Raw genomic sequence first — 22124 nt, forward strand, 5'->3', positions numbered from 1 at the left:
CTCTCAAAGAATAAACTTCTTATAAATACATTTGCAACTCTTCCCCTTGCATAATTTCTGTACATTTAACCAGCTGGGCTGCAGCCCATCTTAACATCTTTAACCAGTAGCATACTCAAATGTCCACAACACTAAGGAAAATTATGACCCTGAAACACTTCAAAGGGAGAGAGTTAGCATGCAGCATACTCAGCTTCTCAGTGATCACTTCCTGCTTGTAAAATAAAGTATTGAGTAAGTCTTAAAAAACAGGTTTCAGAGTAGCAGCCGTGTTAGTCTGTATCCGCAAAAAGAACAGGAGTACTTGTGGCACCTTAGAGACTAACAAATTAACTAAGGTGCCACAAGTACTCCTGTTCTTAAAAAACAGTGCATTTAATTAGCCCTTTTTTGTAAAATTAGTGGAAAATCCCAGCAAGTACTCACGCAACCATAAAAATGTGCCTTAAGCCACCAGTCACTCAAGTTTGGTTTTAAACCTGATTTCGCAGCATTAAGCACTTTCATAAAGGATATATAAATATTCAGAAGGCTTTCACCACCTAAAATATTTTTTAAAAGCCTGTTTATAAAATACAGGTGAAATTGCACATGGTCTGCATCAGGAAGCACTTGGGTATCAGTGCTAACATCTATTGACAGTCCCTGGCCTACTACCACTCTTTAAAAGCTGATTAAGATGGAAACATCCACACACTTCTCACAAAGCTAGAACAGAGGGAGCTAGTGGCCAACATTTAAAAAAACCAAAAAGGCATACCTGCAGTTGGCAGCTAAATAATTCAGGGACTTAAGACAGTGCCTAACCAAGTGGTTGGGGAAGGAAGCAAACAATATGGAAAGTATCCACAGGTAAATGCAATATTGTTTCCCAAATGTATACAGTCTGAAGAGAAATTCAATTTATAATGCTCACACCAGAACATGGCAGGTATTCATGATGTAGTGAGAAATATTTGAAGGCTTGGCTACATCACTTGCCCAGGTGACAAGAAAATAGCATGCCCTCCCAAGTGTGCTTAGATAAAAACTTTGATACTGAAGCTGAATTTTTGCATAGTTTGGGATGTGTAGATCAATTGTATAGCAGAAGCCCCCTCTTTGTTGTAGGTAGAGGCTTGCATGCTGCACAGGATAGATTCACCTGAACTTTATACACATTAACTTACTTTGGTTTTCACTATTCCTGTTTGATGAACACTGCCATTCCATCATTGCAGCATGCTTGAATTTTTAAAGCTTTCCAAAATCCCTACAAGGAATCAAGTTTACTTGAAAGCATCATGTCTACAAGTAAAAATGGCAGGTCTATCTATAAATAAACAGAAGCAGGGTAACAGTCCAGCCCAACTGATTTTATCTGAATTCAAATAATCTAAAGAAGCACTTTTAGGCTGCTAGAGCTGTTCACCTAATATTCTCATTCATAAAACAAATATGAAAAAGCAGCACCACCAGCTATTTCTAGAGAACTGGGAGACATTGATACTGATGTGAGGGAGAGAAGAAATGATGGATTCTCTCCCTGCATAACTCCCGGATGCCAGGAAGGTGGGATTTGCCACTGGTAAATACTAAAACAAAATAATACAGGGTTTATTTTTTTTATTTTAAGTCTCCAGAAGAATAAATTCAGTATCTGTCAGTAAATATAAATTATCATTTTGCTCTTGCAAAATTTCTCTTTACCAGAGCTTTGAGATACAGTTCATTGCAAAAATGTGAACTGGACGTTACAGTATCTGACAAGTATAATCAAGGTACTTTTAAAAATATAAGTCATTTCATGTGACTCCACAGGGGAGCAATGTGTCATTCTATAATTGTGTCCTACAGGCAGTTACCCAAGGAAGCCAGCACTGAAAAGAAATTGGTCTATTTATTCTGCTGAAGAAAATGCTTTGTAAAAACATCCAGCTCGTTTTCAAGGTGAAGGGCTTTGTTTCTGTAAAACAAACAAGAGAAAAGTGATTGATCCACATGTAGCAATACAATACCCCAGGCTTATTTGCATGCATCCAAACTCTCACACGAGCCTTCAGCCTCTTTACTTTTTAGTAATGAAATTCAGGACATGAGAAATCTTACTTAGACCACCTGACTCAGAAGAGCACTGTAACAAGTGCTTATGTGCTCTGCCCAGTCAGGGTTTGAGATTCAGAGTCCATCTACACTGCAAACCAAACCAAACCAAACCACACACAAATCTCAAAGCCCAGAGCAACTGACTTGGGGTAGCAGTGTAGTTTCCACTCAGGCTGGAGCCCAGTGAGGGGGGAGGGGCCTCAGAGCTCAGACTCTAGCAGGAACATCTCCACTATTATTTTTAGTCCTGTAGCATGAGCCCCATGACCCTGCATCAGTTGACTCAGGCTCTGAGACTTGCTGCAGTGTTGTGGTTTTTTTGCGGTGTAGACATACCTTTAAACCTCAGGATGCTGGCTAATCTGAGTATGTAACACCTTAGCGAGGGGCTAGTTCCTAAGTGTTTCACAAAGGCACGAGGAATCACTGTGCTAGAAGGGACCGTGGATTTCTTGGTGCTGGGAGCAAGAACAGCCCCTCCCCCGCCACCATTCCTTGTAGCTCTGCTCTCCCAGTTCCTGTCTACATTAGCAAAACTTTCTAAGAACGTCTCACCGTTGCTACCACCCTTCAGCATCTCTGCTGGCACCACTGGGAGTCCTGGGATATATGGACTACTGGCAATGCTTTCAACGCCATTCAATCCGAGAAGCCCATGTAGGGTTACACAACAAAGGGTTAAAAACACACCGAAATTGTTTACACGAGGGCTCCTGTAGTTAATGCTGGTTGAGATAAACCCCTTTTAACTGACATTTTTAGCAGAGCAAGGGACTCAGCCTGAGGACAGTGTGCAGCACCCAATGGCAAGCCAAGGGTGGAGAGAAAACGGACACAAAGCCAACTGTTGCCCCACTGGCTGTTAGGTGAGGAGACAAAAGGGTGCATTGTCGGCCTGCTGGAAGGGGTCGGGGTCCACTGGCACTGGGAAGGCATCTCCAAAAGAGAAAGGGGTCCTGCTTGGATGAGCGAGAAGAGGTGGGATGAAATACAGGAGCTGAATTTACCCTACTCCCAGCTAAGAGTATTCCTATGGAGAGAGCTTTGTACCCAAGCCCTGCTTAGGATCTCATGCCCCATCTCCAAGGGGAAAAAAGTTGCTCAGGCAGGGAAGTGACATGTATTGTTAGAGCTTGATAAAGTATTCTTGAGAAATCCATTTTTACTGGGCAGAGAAAAGGAACCAGGCACAGAGGGAGAAAAAGATCAACATGAGGATGGGGTGATATTTTGTTAGACTTTCCCCACTTCCCCCAGAGAAAACACAACTGGCGAACATAACTTTAAAAGAACACAACTGCTGCTACTGGTGTACGAGCATAGGTGCAGGAATCCGCACGCCCCCCCCCCCCTCCCAGTTCCCAGCTGTGGCCCCAGCCTTGGCCCCCCCCGAGACACGGCCCTGCTCCTGGCTCCAGCTTGGGGGCAGACAGGCGTAAGGGGGGCTGGCTTCCAGCACCCCACTATTAAAAGTGTTTCAGTGCCACTGTGTACAAGATACATATATTACCATACTTTACCCTGCACCACAGTTTCAAGGCACATGTCAGAATGCTCATTAACAGCTAAAAACAGCAGCAAACACACACACACACACACACACATTTTATGATACAGTACTGCCATGACTACAGACATGGGGGTGAAATCTCGGTCCCACTGAAGTCAATGGCAAAGCTCACAAACTTCAGTGGAGCCAGGATTTCAGTTTCTCTCCAGCTGGCTAGTTCAAGATTTCTCTCTCAAGCAACTGGCTGAGTCAATACAAAAGGATCATTACCTTAGGTGCTTTGAGTTACTCTGTATTTTCTCTAACTGATCTATTTCTTTGGACAGCCTAGCAATTTCTTCTTCCAGGTTTTTCTGAGTAACGTCGACTTGCTGACACAGTCTAGCAAAGGTAGTGGCCATTTCTCTAAAGGAAAACAAGTTTGTAATCACAGTTTATCATACTTTGTGTTACACTGCACTTCAGAGTCCACGAGCAGAACAATGCAATCAGCCACCAACTGCTATACACAATTGCATAAAGACAGACAGCACGAGGAAGAATGAGCAAAGGGATGATCTCTTGAAACATCAATAGAACAGACACACTGTGGTGGTGGCATTTTTAGGGTCATGAAAAAATAATACAAAATAGACCTTGTTTTAAATATATGCTGATGTTGCTACTGCCGGCTTCTGACTCCGAAGCTGGAGACTGTTCTCAGAGTAGTGGATTTTTGCTATTAACTTGGGGGTAGATTCACAAAGGGATGTAGGTGTTGCAATGCCTGACTCCTAGGTGTCCTGCTGCTTAGTGGAATTCTCAGCTCCAAGTTAGGTGCCAGGCTTCCCAAACAATGCATGAGAAGAGTTAGATGCCTAAGAAAGGGATTCTCAGAATCAAGTTGCTGAGTAGGGAGCCACCTAAATTCGCTAAGAATGAAATGCAGTGGACTGGGTTCAGGCTTAGGCCTGGGTTCACAAGGGAATTTGGGTGCCTGACAGGCTGAAGGGAGGGGCCTATCTATGTTTGGGATTCTCAGCTGTGAAGCCTCTCCTGGAGTTGGGCACCTAGGTCAAATCAGCTCTGGGGCTGGGGGCAGGAGGGCAGAAAGAGGGGGGCTCTATATCTGATATCCCAGAGATTAGAGCACTCACCTGGGATGTGGAAACCCAGATTACAATCCCTAGTATTTAGGTCTCTTACCTGCCAGGTGAGTGCCCTGACCGCTTGGGTTTTAGAACCTTAACCAGTTTAACTATAGGCAGTGTTCTGAAAGGACTGCTTCCCTCACTCCTCAGGTGTCTCTCAGGTTATTGATTACTCTGGAATGTCTCTCCATCTCTCCTGTTGGAGATGGTCCATTTCGTATAAATAATTAAATAGCCATTGGACAAGAGATAAAGGGAGTGACTCGATAGCTTGGTGGTTAGGGTTTTCACTTGAACCCAACTCTCCCACCTCCAAATCAGGCAGAGGAGGGATTCAAACTTGGATCTCCCATGTCCCACATGAGTGCCTTAGTTGCCAGACTATGGGGTATTCTGGGGACACCCACCAGCTGTCTGTTATGTGTGAGGCATGATCCGATAGGCATACTCTGAGCACACTTCCTGGATCAGGACAACAGGTGGGAGAATACCTCGTTTGAGAAAACCACAGGGACTTTGCTATGAGTGAGGGCTGTGAGCAACTAGTTAGCAGCATCAAGCCTTTAGGCACGGTTCCCACCACTAGGCATGTGCAAAGCTGTTGGACTTAAGCTCTTAGGCCTAAGTAGCTTTCTCAATCTAGCCCTTAGCATCTGAATGAGTTTATCGTGAAACACGGAACAAGTGTCACCAACATTCAAATTGAGCAAACTGACAGCTTTGATAGAGTCTACATTCATTTGACTTTTCTCATCGCTTCAAACCGTGTTCACCACATTGAACGCTCCTTCCACTAACTGACTGTCCCTGGTAAATACAGAGCCAGTTCTGTTTGGAACAACAATACCAAACAAACATTTTGATAGATTAAATGAAAAACCAGGACAATTCAAACTGGCTCAGAAAATGTTCCTGGGACACCGAGACATCTTACAAAACCTCCAGGACTGTCCCGATAGAACGGAGATGTCTGGTCACTCGAGGAGTGAGGGAAGCAGTCCTTTCAGAACACTGAATATAGTGAAACTGGTGAAGGTTCTAAAAGCCAAGCCATCATCCTGAGTCTTAAGTGATTCAGTGTTAGTGAAAAGGATGCGACTATGGCTGCCTATTAGAACAGAGGCGTACTCTCATATTTATATAATAAGCTGCTTGGCAGAGAAACTGCACATAGAGATTGAGAATCATTCTAGATCCTCAGATGGATACAAGTTGGGGTAAGAATTTCACATTCTGCTGTTTTGCCAGGGTAAGCACAGTTATCAGGCACAAATTAACTGTATGATTTCAAATAATTATGCTGTAATACCCATATGAGTTGTCTCTTTTGTTATTGTGTAAATCCCCCATTTATCCAAAAGAAACAGACCATTTAAAAGGGCATCTTAAACACAAGATAAAAGGCTTAAATGTTACAGGCCAAGTTCATCCCTGGCATAACTTAATCCACTTCAGCCCGATTTAGATGGAATTACGCTAGGCATGAATCTGTCCCACCATCCTTTTTCCATAAGTGCTTTTTATTGTACAAGTCAAAACGTCTCTGAATGATGGGAAAAGAAGGGCATTATTTTCATCTCTCGGCAACAGCATGAATATTTTTTGCTGCTAAGTGCTAATGAAAAATTGCATAATGTAAGTGCTTAGGCACTAAGGAAGCTTGCTGGCGACTGCTCTTAAACATGAACTGGACTAGTTTAAAGTCAAGTAAAGAGTAAGAATGCGCAAACCAAGGTTAACAAAACTACAGCTCCAGAAAAGTGATGCTTTTTCTGTGAAACAATGTCCATAAAATTCCTTCATTAAAAATAAGCATTTTGTTAAAGGGGCTCAATCAACTTAAAAGCCACGCTTCTGAGAAGTTCCCCTTCCCCCTTGTTCAACCACCACCTAAGGCTACTATAACTGAAAGAATATTTTTTCCCTCCACTTTGTTTTCTCTCTCCCTCGGTACAGTCAGAAAGGTAATCGTGGCTATGTGAGGTCTTTACACGAACAGTGAAGTGCAAAACAGGACTGTAACACCATACAAAATATGAAAGGGGGATTCTTTGCCACCATAGTAATTGACCCAACTTTAGCTCATTTTTTTAAATTGAATCGATTTTAAGTTGACCTTTAAACCTTCTTACTTAGCATCTTTTCAAGTCTCTATTGTAACTTTCATTGATAAATACATGCACATAGATTATCCACTGAAATGTATTTCCTGTATTAGTGACTACAGTGATAAGTATAATACTTACTGTTGCACTTGATGGCTGCAATTTGCACTAGTAAAACTGACAATCATCTGCAATTTTTCAGTAGCATAGTTTACAAACTGCTGTTTAAAGGCTCTCTCTTTTGCCTTAGTTGTCCAGGTTAGTCTCTCATAGAGATACAATACTCCATACATGCTTAGGGAAAGACAGATGAGTTTCCAGCCTACAGTTCTCCAAACCTGAAAAAGAAGCATCTTTTCATGACCTGAGCTGAGTTATGTGACAGTCGCTCTATGGAATGTATTTTGTCAGAGTACGGTCAGAATTAGAAGAAGATAGAAAAGTGTCAACTTCCTGTTTAAGGTTTTTGCTCTCTTTGTACCTTTCTGTCCGACTGGATTAACAAAACATGTTTTTCATCCAGGTAGCACTGCAGAGCAACTCAGCTACATCTGCCTTGTGCATCAGCTGCAGAACTGTTAGCTAGATTCAGATTACAGAATCTTTATTGCTAGTGATAAAGTAAGAGGCAGAAATTCCAAATTGAGTCTGACAAAAAAAATCAAATCATTTTATAATTTAAAAACTGAGCACATTTGTATGGAATAAATATAGGCTCCAACATGACCCTACTCAGCCAGTTTTCTTATTACATACTTACTACGAGCATTTAATGCATCTTATACCCTTTACTGCAGTGCTATTTAGCCATGAAGATGTAAAGATTTTGCTGCATTAGACAAAAAGTATTTATCCCAGATACCCCATCTAGTTTGCAAAGTGGTTCTGATGCCACAGATCTTGCATCCCTTATTCACCTAAGTAAGGGTTGCAGGATTGGAACCATGGTGTAGAGTCATATAGGTTAGAGTACAGCATGACTGATTCCTGGAGCCTTTGCCTATGACGAGTAAATTTAAAAAAACCCACAATGGAGACCAAAGAAATCTAATAAACTGATCACTCAGTTTAAGTATTTTAAATTAACTATTCTGTAGCCATTTACAAAGAAACCTTGGCTAAACTGATTAGCAAACAATTCTTTACTGTGCTAAATACTAATTTTTAGATTTCACCTGTGATTGCAAGGGGCTTATCAAGCGCATGAAAGGAAAGTGCACCTATTGTTTAGTAAGACTAACTTCATTCGACATAGTTCTTTTTAAGTCATGAGTTGAATGGAGCTATGCTGATTCATGCCATCTGAGGACTAGGCCCATTGCTAATTAGACTGATTCTAAAGAGCAAGCATCAATTCTATGCAGCAGTGATGGCATCCCAAACAGTCAAAAGAGTACATTTGGAATAGTCTCTGCCATGCTTTCCATTTATAGAGGTGGTTGCTAATGCTACTTGCCACTCCTCCAACGATGATGATGCTCATAGATGTCCGTGATGTTAGTGAAGCTAAACTCGTTACCAAAGAAACCATGAGTTCCTCCTGTGATATGTTCTCTGGAGTTACGGCAGGAAGACAGGTGGCAGAGGGGGTGGAAGCTAAAGGACGAGGGATCTAGAAGAGCAGAATAAGGCAAACGGAGTGATAAGCATTATGGAACTCTAGAACAAACTGCTTGGTTTTATTATTTATTTTGCTTTCCCATAAGCAGGGTTAAAAATTGAACTTTTTTTTTTTTTTTTTTTAAGTGGATAAGATCATCGAAGATTCAAAAATGCTCTTCATTTGTTTAACCCTGAACAGCAGTAATGGAGTATTAGTTGTTCAGCAAACTGATTAGTAACTTAACAAGAGATGGGTCTTTCCTGAAAATCTCCTCATCAACCCAGACAGGGGTAGGTCAAGAAGCGAAGAGCTGCCCCAAATTCCTGAAATATAATTAAGGCTTCTAGACTGGACTGTAGTTAGTTCTGTTCGATTCCCACTATGCCTCATCAACTCCTAGCCACTCTCCACTATTCTAGCAGCCCTGTGCCCATCTGGCAGTTCTTTCAGCCCTTCACTCCCCTACAAATGGACCCATCCACCCATGATTTTTTTTTTTACTTTGAAGCTAGGGCAAAGTTCTAAGTGGACCCTAGAGCCAAATTTCATGGTGACCTCATGATGGGCTGAACCAAAATCCCAGATCTGAACAGCCTCTCCAGCTTTATAAGGGGAGCAGGGAGGGATAACATCTGGAGCCCTAGCGGCTATTGCTACATTTATCACAACAGCAGGAAACCATAGTTTCTTTCCACTTGTTAGTGTTGACATTTAAAAACTCCATTGCCCCAACTAGTCAGACAGTCCATAAGGTTGAGGGAAGTAGGACTGGCTTTGCTCCACTTTAATTATACAAAAACTGTAAATGAAGAGGTGACCACAAGGTTAGATACAGAGGTAAAACAAAAATCAGAGTCCTCAAGAACACACAGTAGCTGCAGGAAGTACTAGAAAGATGTTCTGGCTCCATTTCATCCATGAATATAACCCAGTAATAACAACCCTCACCAAAACAAGTTTCAGACAAAGGGAACATGGTGAGCAGACAACACACCAAGTTATTAATACACATGTAAAATAATGTATAGAAAACATCAGATATCAACCCAATCCATTCTGAAAGACCTGGGAAGCACTCACCTGTGAGGTTGGATCTGCCAGCCCGAGTAGCACTCTATGAGCATTCTTTGGGCCTAGGAAGCGGTTTACAAGGGTGGTCCACCCCAGGGAAAAGCGGAACGTGATATCCTCTTGAAAATCTGAACACAGACTGTGACAGTTCAAATCGTAACTGAGGTCAAACTTCCTGCATGGAATTAGCAACTGAAGCTGATTCTGAACACCAGAAGGTAATAATGGCGTCAGATTTTCTAAAAACAAAGTGGATGAGCAAAATTTAATTACTATGCAAAATTTTACTCCATCTTGGGATGGTCATATGATGCACTAATTCTGAAATTCAAAAAGCCAGATACAAACACCTAAGCAACAGTATTAACTGAGGCCTAACCTACCAGTTTGTCTACTTAGCAATTTCCATTATAATTAAGAGAGTGCTCAGCTCTGTGCACTGCACAGTTTAAACGTTGTTTGTCCCATTAGGATCAACTATTGATCATTCCAGCGAAACAAAATGGAAAAAGAAAAAGCCATCCAGAAAGGCAGTGGTGACAAGAAGGGGAAAAATGGTCAGAGATTAACTGAACCAATCAGAAAGATCTCTAGCTAGAGTCCTGAAGTCCAGGATGGACAAAGGACTACTTGGCCAATCCCAATAGCCTTGGGTAGAAATAAAAAAGAGGTGACTTCTCAAGATCTCAGGAATAGGTCACTAAAGGCTTCATATATTTCCTCAAGACCTGACTGTTTCATTAGCAGGAATCAGTTCAGATTGGGTGGTTGGACAGGCGTTTAACAAAAGGAGTAGAGAAACAGGAGACTGCACCAAAACGTGAGCTTCAGGATAGAATCCTAGTTTGCACTGAGTGAACTAGGATAAGGCTTACACTGAAGAAATATCTGACAATCAGGTACTGCCTATATTTTAACATTGCCACTGTTAATTCAAGTTATTTTACTCAGTTCCCTTCCCTAAGCTAGCCATACAGAGGTTAAAGACAGACAGGAAGGGAAGAAAGGTAGCAGATCTAGAGTCAGTGGGGAAGTCCTGTGTTCTAATCTCAGTTCTACCACTAACTCAGTGTATCACCTCAGGCAAATAAATCACTTAATCTCTGTTTCACAGCTTCTCCAAATCGGGATAATAATTACTCCTACCCAATCCCCACAAGCCCTGTGGGAAGTAACAGTTGCATAGCACTTTGGATCTGTAAAGCGTTATAAGATTATAACTCAGTAAATCCCAGTCACAGTATGTAATTGTCTAGACAGGAACAAGTAAAAGTAGGAATTTACTTGGATTAAACATTGTTAAGGGAGGAACTGTTTCTCCATTATTCATGTGTACAGTGCTTAGCATATGAGGCTGTGACCTATGATTGGGACTTCTTGATGCTGCCCCAATACAAACAACAACTCTACGCAGACAAAGTCCTTTTTGGGTTAAGCTGGAGACTGCCCATGTTCAGACTCATATTTGTGTGAAAGTAACATTACTCTGTATAAATATTACCAATCATTTCCTGCTGTGACTGATGCATTGACTGATTGACTTCAGCGGAGCAACGGTCAGCCAGGTTTTTTCCCAAACCATCTTCTATGTGCTTGTTGAGCTCCTAATGTTTCATGAAGAAAGCATGTACATAAGTTAATATCAACAAGCCAGCTATCTTAGAACAATTTTGAAATATGCTGAAAGCAAGAAATCCCTATAATCTTTGAACATATTGTTATCCATGGGGGGGAGGAGGAGAACTTGGAGAATGATCATGCATTCAAATTATAAATTCTCATGGTAAACTACCGTATATACTCGTTTATAAGACAAATTATTTTAGTAAAAAAGGGAAGCACCGGAGAAGGGGGTCGGCTTATGAACGGGTATAGAGAGGGAGAGGTGGGACACAGCCCCTCCCGCCCCCAACAGAGGGGGCAAAGAGAGGCTGCACAGCCAGCAGAGCCAGAAGGGAAGAGGCGGGGCCAGAGTGTCTCCGCTTCTGGTCACGCTGCTCTCCCCCCAGCCTCCGAAGCAGCTGCGCCACCCGGCCTGGCCCACCGGAGCAGGCTGCGGCCACACCGCCTGTCCGGCCAGGTCAGAGACATCCTCACCTGGCCCACCCCAGCTAAGGTGGGAAGGGATGGGATGGGGAGAGTGTGGGAGTCCCGGGCTAGTGGGGTCATATGGGAGGTGGTCACAGGGGTTACTCCCCTGACCCCCAGCTTCTCCCCCACCAAATTTCCCCACCAGTTGCTGTCCCAGCCCATCAGGGTGAGCCGCTGGCGCACCGGGACACTTTGTTTACTTAGGTTTACCTCTGTGCCTGCGGACGCTCGACGTGAACAAACTGTCTCGGCCCGCCAGCGGCTTATCCTGATGGCCCGGGAGCCAAAGTTTGCTGACCCCTGAATTATAGGGTCGGCTTATGAATGGGTCATAAAAAATTTCCATTTTTACTTATCCATCTTGGGGGGGGGGGGGTGGCTTATAAACGAACCAGTTTATGATTGAGTATATACGGTAACTAGAATTTTAAAAAGGGCTGATATCTGTAACATTGCGATCATTAAAAAGGTAGCTGAAAAATGTGTCTCAGTTTTCAGCACAACTGTTTCAGAGAGAATAATGCAGGGGTGGGCAAACTACGGCTCACCGGCCTCATCTGGCCCATCAGACCTTTTAATCTGGCACTCAAGCTCATTGCCCCTCTCCTGCCAGGGAGCAGGGTCACGGGGTTGCCCTGCCCCGCCCGGCGCTCCTGCATGTTCAGGACCTGCATGACGGGCGTGAGGGCATGCATGTTACTCCAGCTGCACAACCCAAATGCGCTTCACGTGCCATCAGAGCCTGGAACATGCAAGTCCACATGCCTGCTACTTGTTGGCTTACGTGACACTAATGTTTTAGTAGTGTTAATTTTCCATTGTTAAGGGTGACCAGCTGCATTGTTCACATTAATCAAAGAGGGTATGGAAAGGGGGTAAGTTTGGTTTAATTATGACAGTATATTTATAATAGTAAGTAAGGTTTTATGTTTATTTCCACTCAAATTAAATTATTTATTAAATAAAGTTTATTTAAATATCTCTGAATTGTTAATTTCCATGAGCATTCATGGCCTGTCATATGATTCTCATACCCAGATGTGGCCCTCGGGCCAAAAAATTTACCCACCCCTGGCATAATGCCACTATATTACTTTGGAAAGTCAGAATTGTCTTGGTCTGATGGCAACCACCTCACTGGCCTGAACAAAGAGAAACCAATCAACAATATTGGTGGAAGTCAAAGTATAAATGCTTTGGGAGCAGTGATGGTAGGTAGAATACTCATTCAATCCTAGAAATGTAGATTACTTGCTCAATAGGAGACTGATTCCACACCATTAAAGTCAATGGAAATTTTGACATGCACTTTAATGGGAGCGTGATCAGGGCCTCTGAGTACCAGGCTCACGAGACGATCTTGGAATGTATGCTCCTTTTAAAAGTTACTGTTAAAGTTGGTAGAAATTCAAACAACAAAAAATGGCCTTTTTTTAAAATGAAAATTTCCATGAATTGTTGACTCCGAAATATTTTGTCCAGTGAATTTGTGACTTTTTGTAATTGACATTTATATCAAAAGTATTCTCAAAGTGGTTAGCAAAATGATTCATCTATGAAAAACCAGTAAATATAAACCAAACTAAAAATTTTAGTGACCATTCTGATAAAAATTTCAATTAATTAAAAAACTTGAATTCCCTCTCCCCCCGAACTCTAAAATGGAAACAATTCCAAAATCTTTTGCAACTTTCTCCCCATCATTTAGTTATTGTAATCTAATTTAATAACAGAAATACACAGATACATTGGATAATAAAACTGCTAAGAAAGAACACTACCTACACAAAACAATGTACAGTTATTCTTGGGGGAATTTAAAATTCTGTATCTTTTATTTGTCAAAACAACAATATAATCACACCAGTTTCAATTATTTTGGTACTTTATTTCAAAATACCTATCAGCAAGTATGTCTGTAACAATACAGACAACAAAAAAGAGTCTGTCCCCCGTTCCCCCAGGAGCAGAGAGTTAAAGAAAACCCTACGACAACCCACTTCCTGTTTCTCTGTTATGCTTTTGTTGGGCACCTCAATCTGGGTGTGTCACATGTGTCAACTGGGCACATATTGGGGGAAAGCTCTGCCGCTCCCATCTCAGACACCCCCACTCCCAGAGCTCAGCCACGGGGCACCCTGCCCGAGATACCTGCACCCCCTAGTCCCCAGAGCCCAGCCGGGACACCCTCCCCTCCCCCAGCCCAGACACACACCCCCTTACGCCCGCCCGCGCCCCCCGCCCCCGAGACAGCAATGCCACCTATCCTCCCAGAGCCCAGCCGCAGGGCACCACCCCAGCCCAGACACCTGCACTCCCTACCTCCCCATGGCTGGGCTCTGGGGGATGCCTCCCCAGCCCAGACACCTGCTCCTAGTTCATAGCTTTTACTATGTTACTTTTAATAATTCACATACTATATACTCCTGGGGGAATTCTGCACCACTGCACAATGCAAAATTTGCAAGTTGAAGAGCTGGGCTCTGCTGGGTCCAGCAGCCCCTAATGGCAGCCAGCAGCTCCGCAGGACCGCCTCCCCCTCAGAGCCCAGGGAGAGAAACAGCCTGATGCTGGGTCCTGGACTTTATGGAGTTTTCTGCACACTGCCTGCTGGGAACTGAAGCTGCCCAGAACTCTCCAGCTTCCCCTCCTCCCCGTCCCTGGCAGTGTCTTGTATTTGTGAGCTGGAGAGCTGGGCTCTGCTGGGTCCAGCAGCCCCTAATGGCAGCCAGCAGCACCAATTCTGTGTGTGGGGGGGGAAATGAAATTCTCCACAGAACATTAATTCTGCGCAAATTCTACATTGTGCAGCGGCACAGAATTCCCCAAAGAGTATACAGTGCATGAATTATTAAAACTAACATACTAAAAGGTAGAACTAGGAGCCAAGGTGAATGACAAATTATTTTCATGAAACCACTCAGGTACTACTTACACTTTTATACAGCTTCAATACTTGTGAAGAAGGGTGAAAATCAGAATAAAATTCATCAACCAAAACAGAGAGTCGACAAATCTCATCAGTCATCGCAGAAGAAACCTGAAAATGTTAAAATGTAGACATGGCAATAGAAGATTTCCATTAAAACAAAACAAAAAAACAGAGTGCAAAGGAGGAAATTATTAAAATGCTAACTGCAACACTAGATTATTTAGCTTAAAAACATTTTGCTCATTCTGATGATTAATCAAAAAATGTGAACAGTTAGTCTGTTGTTAAAATCCCCCTCCAATGTAAAGAGCACCTCATGAATTAGCTAGTTCTGACAGATAAAGGGGGCCACCATCTGCAGCCTCCGACCTTATTTTTCCAGACATCTCCGTTAAAGAAGATTCCAGAAGTAATTTAAGAATGGCTACTTCTCCTCCTACAGTAACCGCAGTCTTTTGAGATGCATTATCCACATGTATTCCACTTCTGGTGCACATTCACCCCATTCATGGGAGATCAGAATCGATTTAAATAGTAGTGGCCAATTGGGACATTGCCTTCTGGCACCTGACAGCTGAAGACAAAGGGTGAATCGAGTGAAACCTACCTTCAATTCCTTCACTGAAGCAGAATCCAGTTGATGTAGGCTTCCAGAGTAGCAGAGAAGGATGGCGGGTTGTGGAATACATGTGGACAACACATCTCAAAGAACTAGTTATGTCTACGCTAAAAGCTATGTATGTGTGCAGGGGGAAAATCACATCTATGTACTCATGCTAGCACTCTTCCAACTAGTGTGTATAAATGTAGCAGTGTAGCCAGACAGCAGTGTAGCCACACGAGCACAGGGAGCACAGCAGCAGAGGCAGGGCTTAGACTTGCTGAGGCTTCATAGGGCTGCACAGGTGAACCACCCTCAGTTCCTTCTCTACCGCAAAGTCCCACAGAGGAAACTCCAAAGCAGAGGAGAAAGAAATACACTTTGAAGAACGCAGTTACTTCACAGGGTGAGTAACCTTTCCTCCTTCTTCAAGTAGTGTCCCTATTGGTGCTCCATTTCCCGCACTTTGGAGCAGTATACCCAGGAGGAGGTGGGCGCTTCGGAATAGAGTCCTGAACTGAAGACAGAACTGCACTGCTAACTGCTGCATCAGATCTAGAGGCCTGGACCAAGACAGTGTTTGGAGAAAGTACATATTGAAAACAATGTGGTAACTGTGCAGATCTCAATTACTGAAACATCCTTCAGTAGGGCCAGCAACATTGATTGTGACCTTGTACAGTGGGCCAATACCCTAGCAGGAAGTTCGGCATTGGCAGCATCATAGCAAGTGAGAAGACACGCTGAAATCCACCTCAGTAGCCTCTGGATAGAAACAGTGGATCTCTTAGATCTGTTCACAATGGAGATAAATAGTCTAAGAGGTTTCCAAAATGGTTTGGTCCTATCTAGATAGAAGTCCAATGTTCATCTGATGTCTAAGGTAGCTTCCTGTCCTGAGTTATATGGTTGGAGGGTGGGGTGGGGGGAAAAGTTAAACGGATAGGACTGGTTCAGATCAAACTCGAATGACACCTTACGTAAGAATTTACAGCGTGGACATAGGGGAAACCTTGTTTTTGAAGAATACTGTAAAAGGAGGATCCAGCATCAAGGTCCTGATTTCTCCACCTCTTCAAGCCAATATAACGACTAATAAAAAAGGCCATCTTCATAGACTGGTTCAGAAAGGAACAGGTCACCATTAGTTCAAATGGGGGTCTTCCCAGCCCCGTCAGTGCCAAAGGAAACTGTAGCCTCTATGGTACCAGGCAAAGAGGTCCATGATTCTGAGACCGTTGACCTAGTGGGAAACCAAGGTCTTTTCGGAGCAAGCTTCCTGGGGCCTCTGGAGGTCTCTGGAACCATCCCCTTTCTGTGGGGTATTGAGCCGAGGTCGAAGGGGCACTAGATCTGCCCAGAGACTGAGGTACAAGGGATTCTCCCAATCTGGCTCTGAAGCAGGACAAAGAGAGCTTGATCTCCTAATTCTTCCTTGCCCTGGATCTAAGGGCTGAACAGAAGTTACATTTCTGTGGAATGTGTGACTCTCCTAGGCAGCTAAAACACTTGGAATGGCCATTGCTAACTGGGATGGCCTCCCAGCAAGTAAGGCAATGTTGAAACCCAGAGAGCTTGGCATACCCTCCCAAGGAAGGCAAGTCTCCCCAAAGAGAGGAGAGAGGAAAAAAGGCACTCATCTCACTAGTAAAACTAAACTAACAACTATATTAAGCTAAACGAGTACTTAAGAAAACAATTCTAATTGGATGAGGCACACTCAAGGTGGACATGCTAAGCTGCTCTCTCAGGCCAAGGCAACTGAGAAGGAACTGAAGACAGTTCACCTGTTCAGCCCTATATAGCCTTGGGGGGGTACATGAGGATGTGTGCATGGGCCACATGGGCTTTGCTAGTAAAAGTCTCCAATTGAAGGCGCATCTGAACTGGAGCACCCGTAGGGACACTACTCAAAGAAAACCAGGGTGAGCCACCAAACTGTGAATTTAAAGATGGAAAATATTCCCTTCTTTGTTTGGATCTAAGACATTTGCTCTTTGTATGCAACCCACCTTGTTCTCTACTTCCTCAGTAACCTGTTTGATTTTTTTCTTAATATCCTCTGTTAAAATGTTCAGTTGGTTTCGAACAAATTCCAACCTATCTTTCTGGTCCTCTCGCTCTTCCATTGAATGAACTCTAAAGTAACAGAAAAGAAATCACCATCACTAGCCGTTCTCCCAGAAACATAAGAGTACAAAGAAATGTAATATTAATACAGGAGGGTTTATTAAGCAGTCAAAAGAATTGGAAGTCATATTGGGCTGACAAAGCTATCAACTGACATAAGCAAATGTCCTACTTGTCAGAATGCAAGTATAATACACATTGAGTTTACAGCTATTTCTTAATGTAACTGATTACAGTTAGCTTTTCATACAGAATCTCTGTTACAAAGAGTGCGTTTGGAATTCGGGTACCAATTGTTGTATGTATCATTACTAAAGAAAAAGAAAGGGCGGTAGGGGAAGAATCTTGTTTGTGAAACTGGCCCTCTAAGTCTTAACTTATCTCTACAAATTAGTGGAGACAATTCCTCTGACCAGACTGCCCTATTACTGCTCACTGGCACCATTTGATTGCTGCTTAACAATGAAACTGTATTTCTCATCTTGAAGACCAGGAAAAATAAAAACACCCAAACTGCACCACATATTACTCTCTCAAGAAGTGCTGGGCCCCCATAGCTTAAATGAGGATAGTTTAAAGGCTTAAGTTACATAAGCTGAACAGCCAGTGGCCACGCCACATGCTGATTCAAATGATCTAGGGAGGGGCAGAGCAGAGTTAGAGAACGAAGCAATGGATGCAAGAGGAGGACTTCAAGAGTGGCATTCTTAGAATTAATCGAAGATCTGACAAAATGCATCAGATTAGGGATGTAAATGCAAAACTCTCAGAAGCTGGTGCATTCAGGAAGGGTCTGAGATTTAGTGGGGGGATTGTGTAGTCCACTGAATGAGGAGCACAGGTAGAAAGGAGGGAAACTGGAGAGGTTAATATACAACAGCACATTAGCTGGAGGTAAGAAAAGACCAGGCATCAAGGGCAGTTAGGAGAAATTTCTTTACTCAAAGTGCGAAGCGTATGTGACCGTCTCAGAAGCAAAAAAAAAATCAATACAATTGTGAAAGTATTAGATAAGCAAAAGGAGGAAAGAAATATTACTAGGAGCAAAGGTGACACAGACCAGATTGCTCACATGAGCGCAGTCCACCCAAAGTGATATTTTAACCACTGGCAAACTGCCTGGCTGTCACTTTCCCTCACACTCTCCTGCTCATTCACCCTTTTCCCTTTACAGGACGTTATAGATGAGATGGGCTTCAGTATTGCTTCTAAAATGGTGGTTACAACAAGAAAGACTCCTTACAGTTCTAAAATGAAGACAAAAAACAAGCTCATAGGGTCAACTAACCACCTTCATAATCCATTCACAATGAAGAAAGCAACAACATGAATGCAGTGATCCTTGGACACACCTCAAAACTGTTTTGCTTCTCCTCACACAGAACAAGTAAACATAAGGAAATGGTGCGAGTGAGCAGTATTAAAACTGAACAGTGAGAGAAATTCCCTACCCACCTCTTGCTAGTAGGAATAAGTGAACTTTAAAGTCTAGACTAGTACAGGGAAATTAATGCAATGGAAATGGTTCTCTCTCTATGATCTGGATATACCAAAAACAAAAGACTCCTACCTTTTTTCTGCTGCTGCCACATTTATGGCGTCCATAATGTTTTTCACAGTATCTATTATCTGTTTAGCTCTGATAGTGTGCTGTTCAAACTTGGTTTTCACGGCTGACTGCGAGATACACTCCTGCGAGGGGCCCAAGCCACAACACATTACTGTAATTCCATACCAACGCGCTCAGGAATTTCAATGTCAGAAAGCACTTGCTGCTATTATCAAACTTAAACCCAAAGGAAAATAAAGAAAGGAGGAAGTGTACAGAAATCAAAGACACAGAACTGAAAATTCAAATGGCTCTATAGCAGCAAGACTGTATCTTCAGTCCACAGTGTCCACAGTAATGTGAATTGTTCTTGTAAATTAATAGCATAAAAGAAACACCATAAAAGGAAAATCTGATGTATAAGTATGAAGATAAATCTGCTCCTTTCTCAATGGTATTAAGCATTTAAAAAATTTTCCACACTAGCTTTTGGTAGTGCTCAATGTTTAGCGCTGATTCTTACAGCATTAACTAGTTTGTTATGGTTTTAATTGTCACATTAACTTTTCTGAAGGTTTCACGGTTTAACTGTTTTTACCCCCAACAAGATTGCAAACTTACGTTGATATTGACATGACTACCAGCCAAATATGCAATTTGGCCACCCTATAGGGCATTCCAAAACAAGTATTAACTTGGAAGGTGCAACAGCTGGCAAGCATTCTTTAAAATATTTTCCCCTCCTGCTGAATATTCATGTGTTAAATCTAATGATACTGAATGGTTAGAAATAATGGAGTATAAGGCCAGAAAGGACCACTGTGATTATGTAATCTAATCTCCTGCTCTGCACAGGTCACTGAACTTCCTGGAATTAAAGTCCTGTTTGAACTAGAGCGCATCTTTTAGAAAAACACTAAATCTGGTTTTAAAAGTGATGGAGAATCCACACAACCCTTCCTCACTGTTAAAAAATTATGCCTTGGTTTCCAGTCTGAATTCATCTAGCTTCGACTTCCAGCCACTTCATCTTGTTATACCTTTGTCAGTTAGACTGAGGAATTCATTATCAAATATTTGTTCCCTATGTAGTTTCTTACGAACTGCGAACAAGTCACTCCATAGCCATCATTTTGTTAAACTAAACAGGTTGATAGACTGAAGGTCCTCAAGAGAAGGCATGTTTTCCAATCCTTTATCATTCTTGTCTCTCTTCTCTGAACCCTTTCCAATTTAGCAACATTCTCCTTGAATTGTGGACGCCAGAATTGGAAACAGGATTCCAGTGGTGGTCACACCAGTGCCAAACACAGACTTAACATAATTTCCTTGCTCTTACTCATTATTACCCTGTTTATATATCTAAGGACCACGCCAACGCTTTTGGCCACAGCATCACATTAGAATCACAGAAGATTAGGGTTGGAAGAGACCTCAGGAGGTCATCTAGTCCAACCCCTGCTCAAAGCAGGACTAACCCCAACTAAATCATCCCAGCCAGGGCTTTGTCAAGCTGGGCCTTAAAAACCTCTAAGGATGGAGATTCTACCACCTCCCTAGGTAACCCATTCCAGTGCTTCACCACCCTCCTAGTGAAATAGTTTTTCCTAATATCCAACCTAGATCTCCCCCACTGCAACTTGAGACCATTACTCAATGTTCTGTCATCTGCCACCACTGAGAACAGCTGAGCTCCATCCTCTTTGGAACCCCCTTCAGGAAGTTGAAGGCTGCTATCAAATGTCCCCTCATCCTTCTCTTCTCAAGACTAAATAAGCCGAGTTCCCTCAGCCTCTCATAAGTCATGTTCCTCAGCCCCCTAATCGTTTTTGTTGCCCTCCGCTGGACTCTAATTTGTCCACATCCTTTCTGTACGGGGCCCAAAACTAGATGCAATACTCCAGATGAGGCCTCACATCTGGAAGCTCATGTTCAACTGATTATCCATCATGACCTCCCAGATATTTTCAGAGTCATTGCTTCCCAGGATATAGTCCCCCATTCTGTATGCAAGGCCTACAAGCTCGTTCCTAGAGGTTTGACTTTACATTTGGCTGTATTAAAACAGACGTTACTGAAACTCAAACTAAAAGAAGATACAGATGATCTGTTTTGGCAAACTGAATTTATGGCCATATGTAAGACTTTGAAATTAAGCCATTTCATACAGTGCAGACCATCTACTTAACTAACTGGTTTCACGCTGTGCTAATGTTTAATTTACAGACTGAGCAAACACTATCAGTATCGTACATGTGTTTTAGAAATACACCGCTACCTTGATATAATGCGACCCGATACAACACGAATTCAGATATAACGCGGTAAAGCAGTGCTCCGGGGGGGCGGGGCTCCGCACTCCGGTGGATCAAAGCAAGTTTGATATAATGTGGCTTCACCTATAACGTGGTAAGATTTTTTGGCTCCCCAGGACAGCGTTATATCGAGGTAGAGGTGTACGACTAAGAGTTAAAGCATCTAGTTTCCTTTTATCAGATATAGCTAATTATAAAGGAGCTTTTTAAAAGATACAACTGGCAGTTAAGTGCCTAACTCCCATTGACTTTCAATAATAGTTGGGCGCCTAATTGCCATGTGTGCCTTTGAAAATTCTGCTCTCATCTACCCCTCAATAATAGTTTGTGACAAGATGTAAACAAAACACTAAACGAAAAGAAACAGAATGGGTAAAAGGTTTTCTTTGTTCCTCGATGAAGTAGATCTAGAAATCAGCAATGAAAAGCCAGAGGGTCATAGTTATCAGCACATTGTTAGAGCTAGACTAGACATGTAGGAAAGACGAGAATCTTTCAAATATTAGTAGGTAGTAGATAAAGGGCTTATAGTCGTTCACTACACAATCAGAAAATCCAGTTAAAGCACTAGGAAAAACACAAGCATTAGTTATATGGAGAGAGAGAGAGAGAGAGAGAGAGGGAAAGGGGGGGGGGGAATAAGTTTGCTTTTAAAGTTTATAAACATTTATCAAAAGGAAGATAAAAGCTGCTGTGCTTCCGTAATGTAACTCAGAACAGTTACGTCAAACTGCACTTCAAATATAGCTGGTTAATTTGCCTGTAAGTGCACAGCTCTATTAATTAAGGATGTGACAGTGTTTATAACTCAAACTCCCCCCTCCCCACCTATTTCATGAAGCAGCGTGGCAAACAGTGACCCAAGCATGAGGGGTGTCTTTTTGACATAGCACACTAAGTGCTGATGCTCGATCATGTCAAAAATATAATTTCAAATTAATCTATTATAAAAATCTCAGAGGAAACAATTAAAACTCTCTTCCACATTCCATGAGACTGAAA

At 42.5% G+C, this 22124-nt stretch overlaps 1 protein-coding gene across 9 annotated transcripts in view; it reads right to left on the bottom strand.

Annotated features, from left to right (window-relative positions):
* Nucleotides 1–1590: 1590 nt before the first annotated feature.
* Nucleotides 1591–22124, bottom strand: part of MFN1 (mitofusin 1) — a 47095-nt gene continuing 26561 nt past the window's right edge. For 5 of the 9 annotated variants that reach the window (XM_005285958.5, XM_042853790.2, XM_008170667.4 and 2 more), the window contains 9 exons: nucleotides 18829–18950; nucleotides 17141–17267; nucleotides 14531–14635; nucleotides 11006–11108; nucleotides 9514–9743; nucleotides 8287–8442; nucleotides 6972–7168; nucleotides 3866–4000; nucleotides 1591–1945 (listed from right to left, as the gene is read on the bottom strand). In XM_005285958.5, coding sequence (XP_005286015.1) covers nucleotides 1876–1945; nucleotides 3866–4000; nucleotides 6972–7168; nucleotides 8287–8442; nucleotides 9514–9743; nucleotides 11006–11108; nucleotides 14531–14635; nucleotides 17141–17267; nucleotides 18829–18950 — 1245 coding nt within the window. In that variant the 3' untranslated portion in view covers nucleotides 1591–1875. The remainder of the gene's footprint in view (nucleotides 1946–3865; nucleotides 4001–6971; nucleotides 7169–8286; nucleotides 8443–9513; nucleotides 9744–11005; nucleotides 11109–14530; nucleotides 14636–17140; nucleotides 17268–18828; nucleotides 18951–22124) is intronic. The other 4 variants (XM_024107381.3, XM_065556855.1, XM_065556856.1 and 1 more) reach the window with 1 other exon arrangement.

Source organism: Chrysemys picta, chromosome 9 (assembly GCF_011386835.1).
Source record: "Chrysemys picta bellii isolate R12L10 chromosome 9, ASM1138683v2, whole genome shotgun sequence".
Taxonomy (NCBI): domain Eukaryota; kingdom Metazoa; phylum Chordata; order Testudines; family Emydidae; genus Chrysemys; species Chrysemys picta.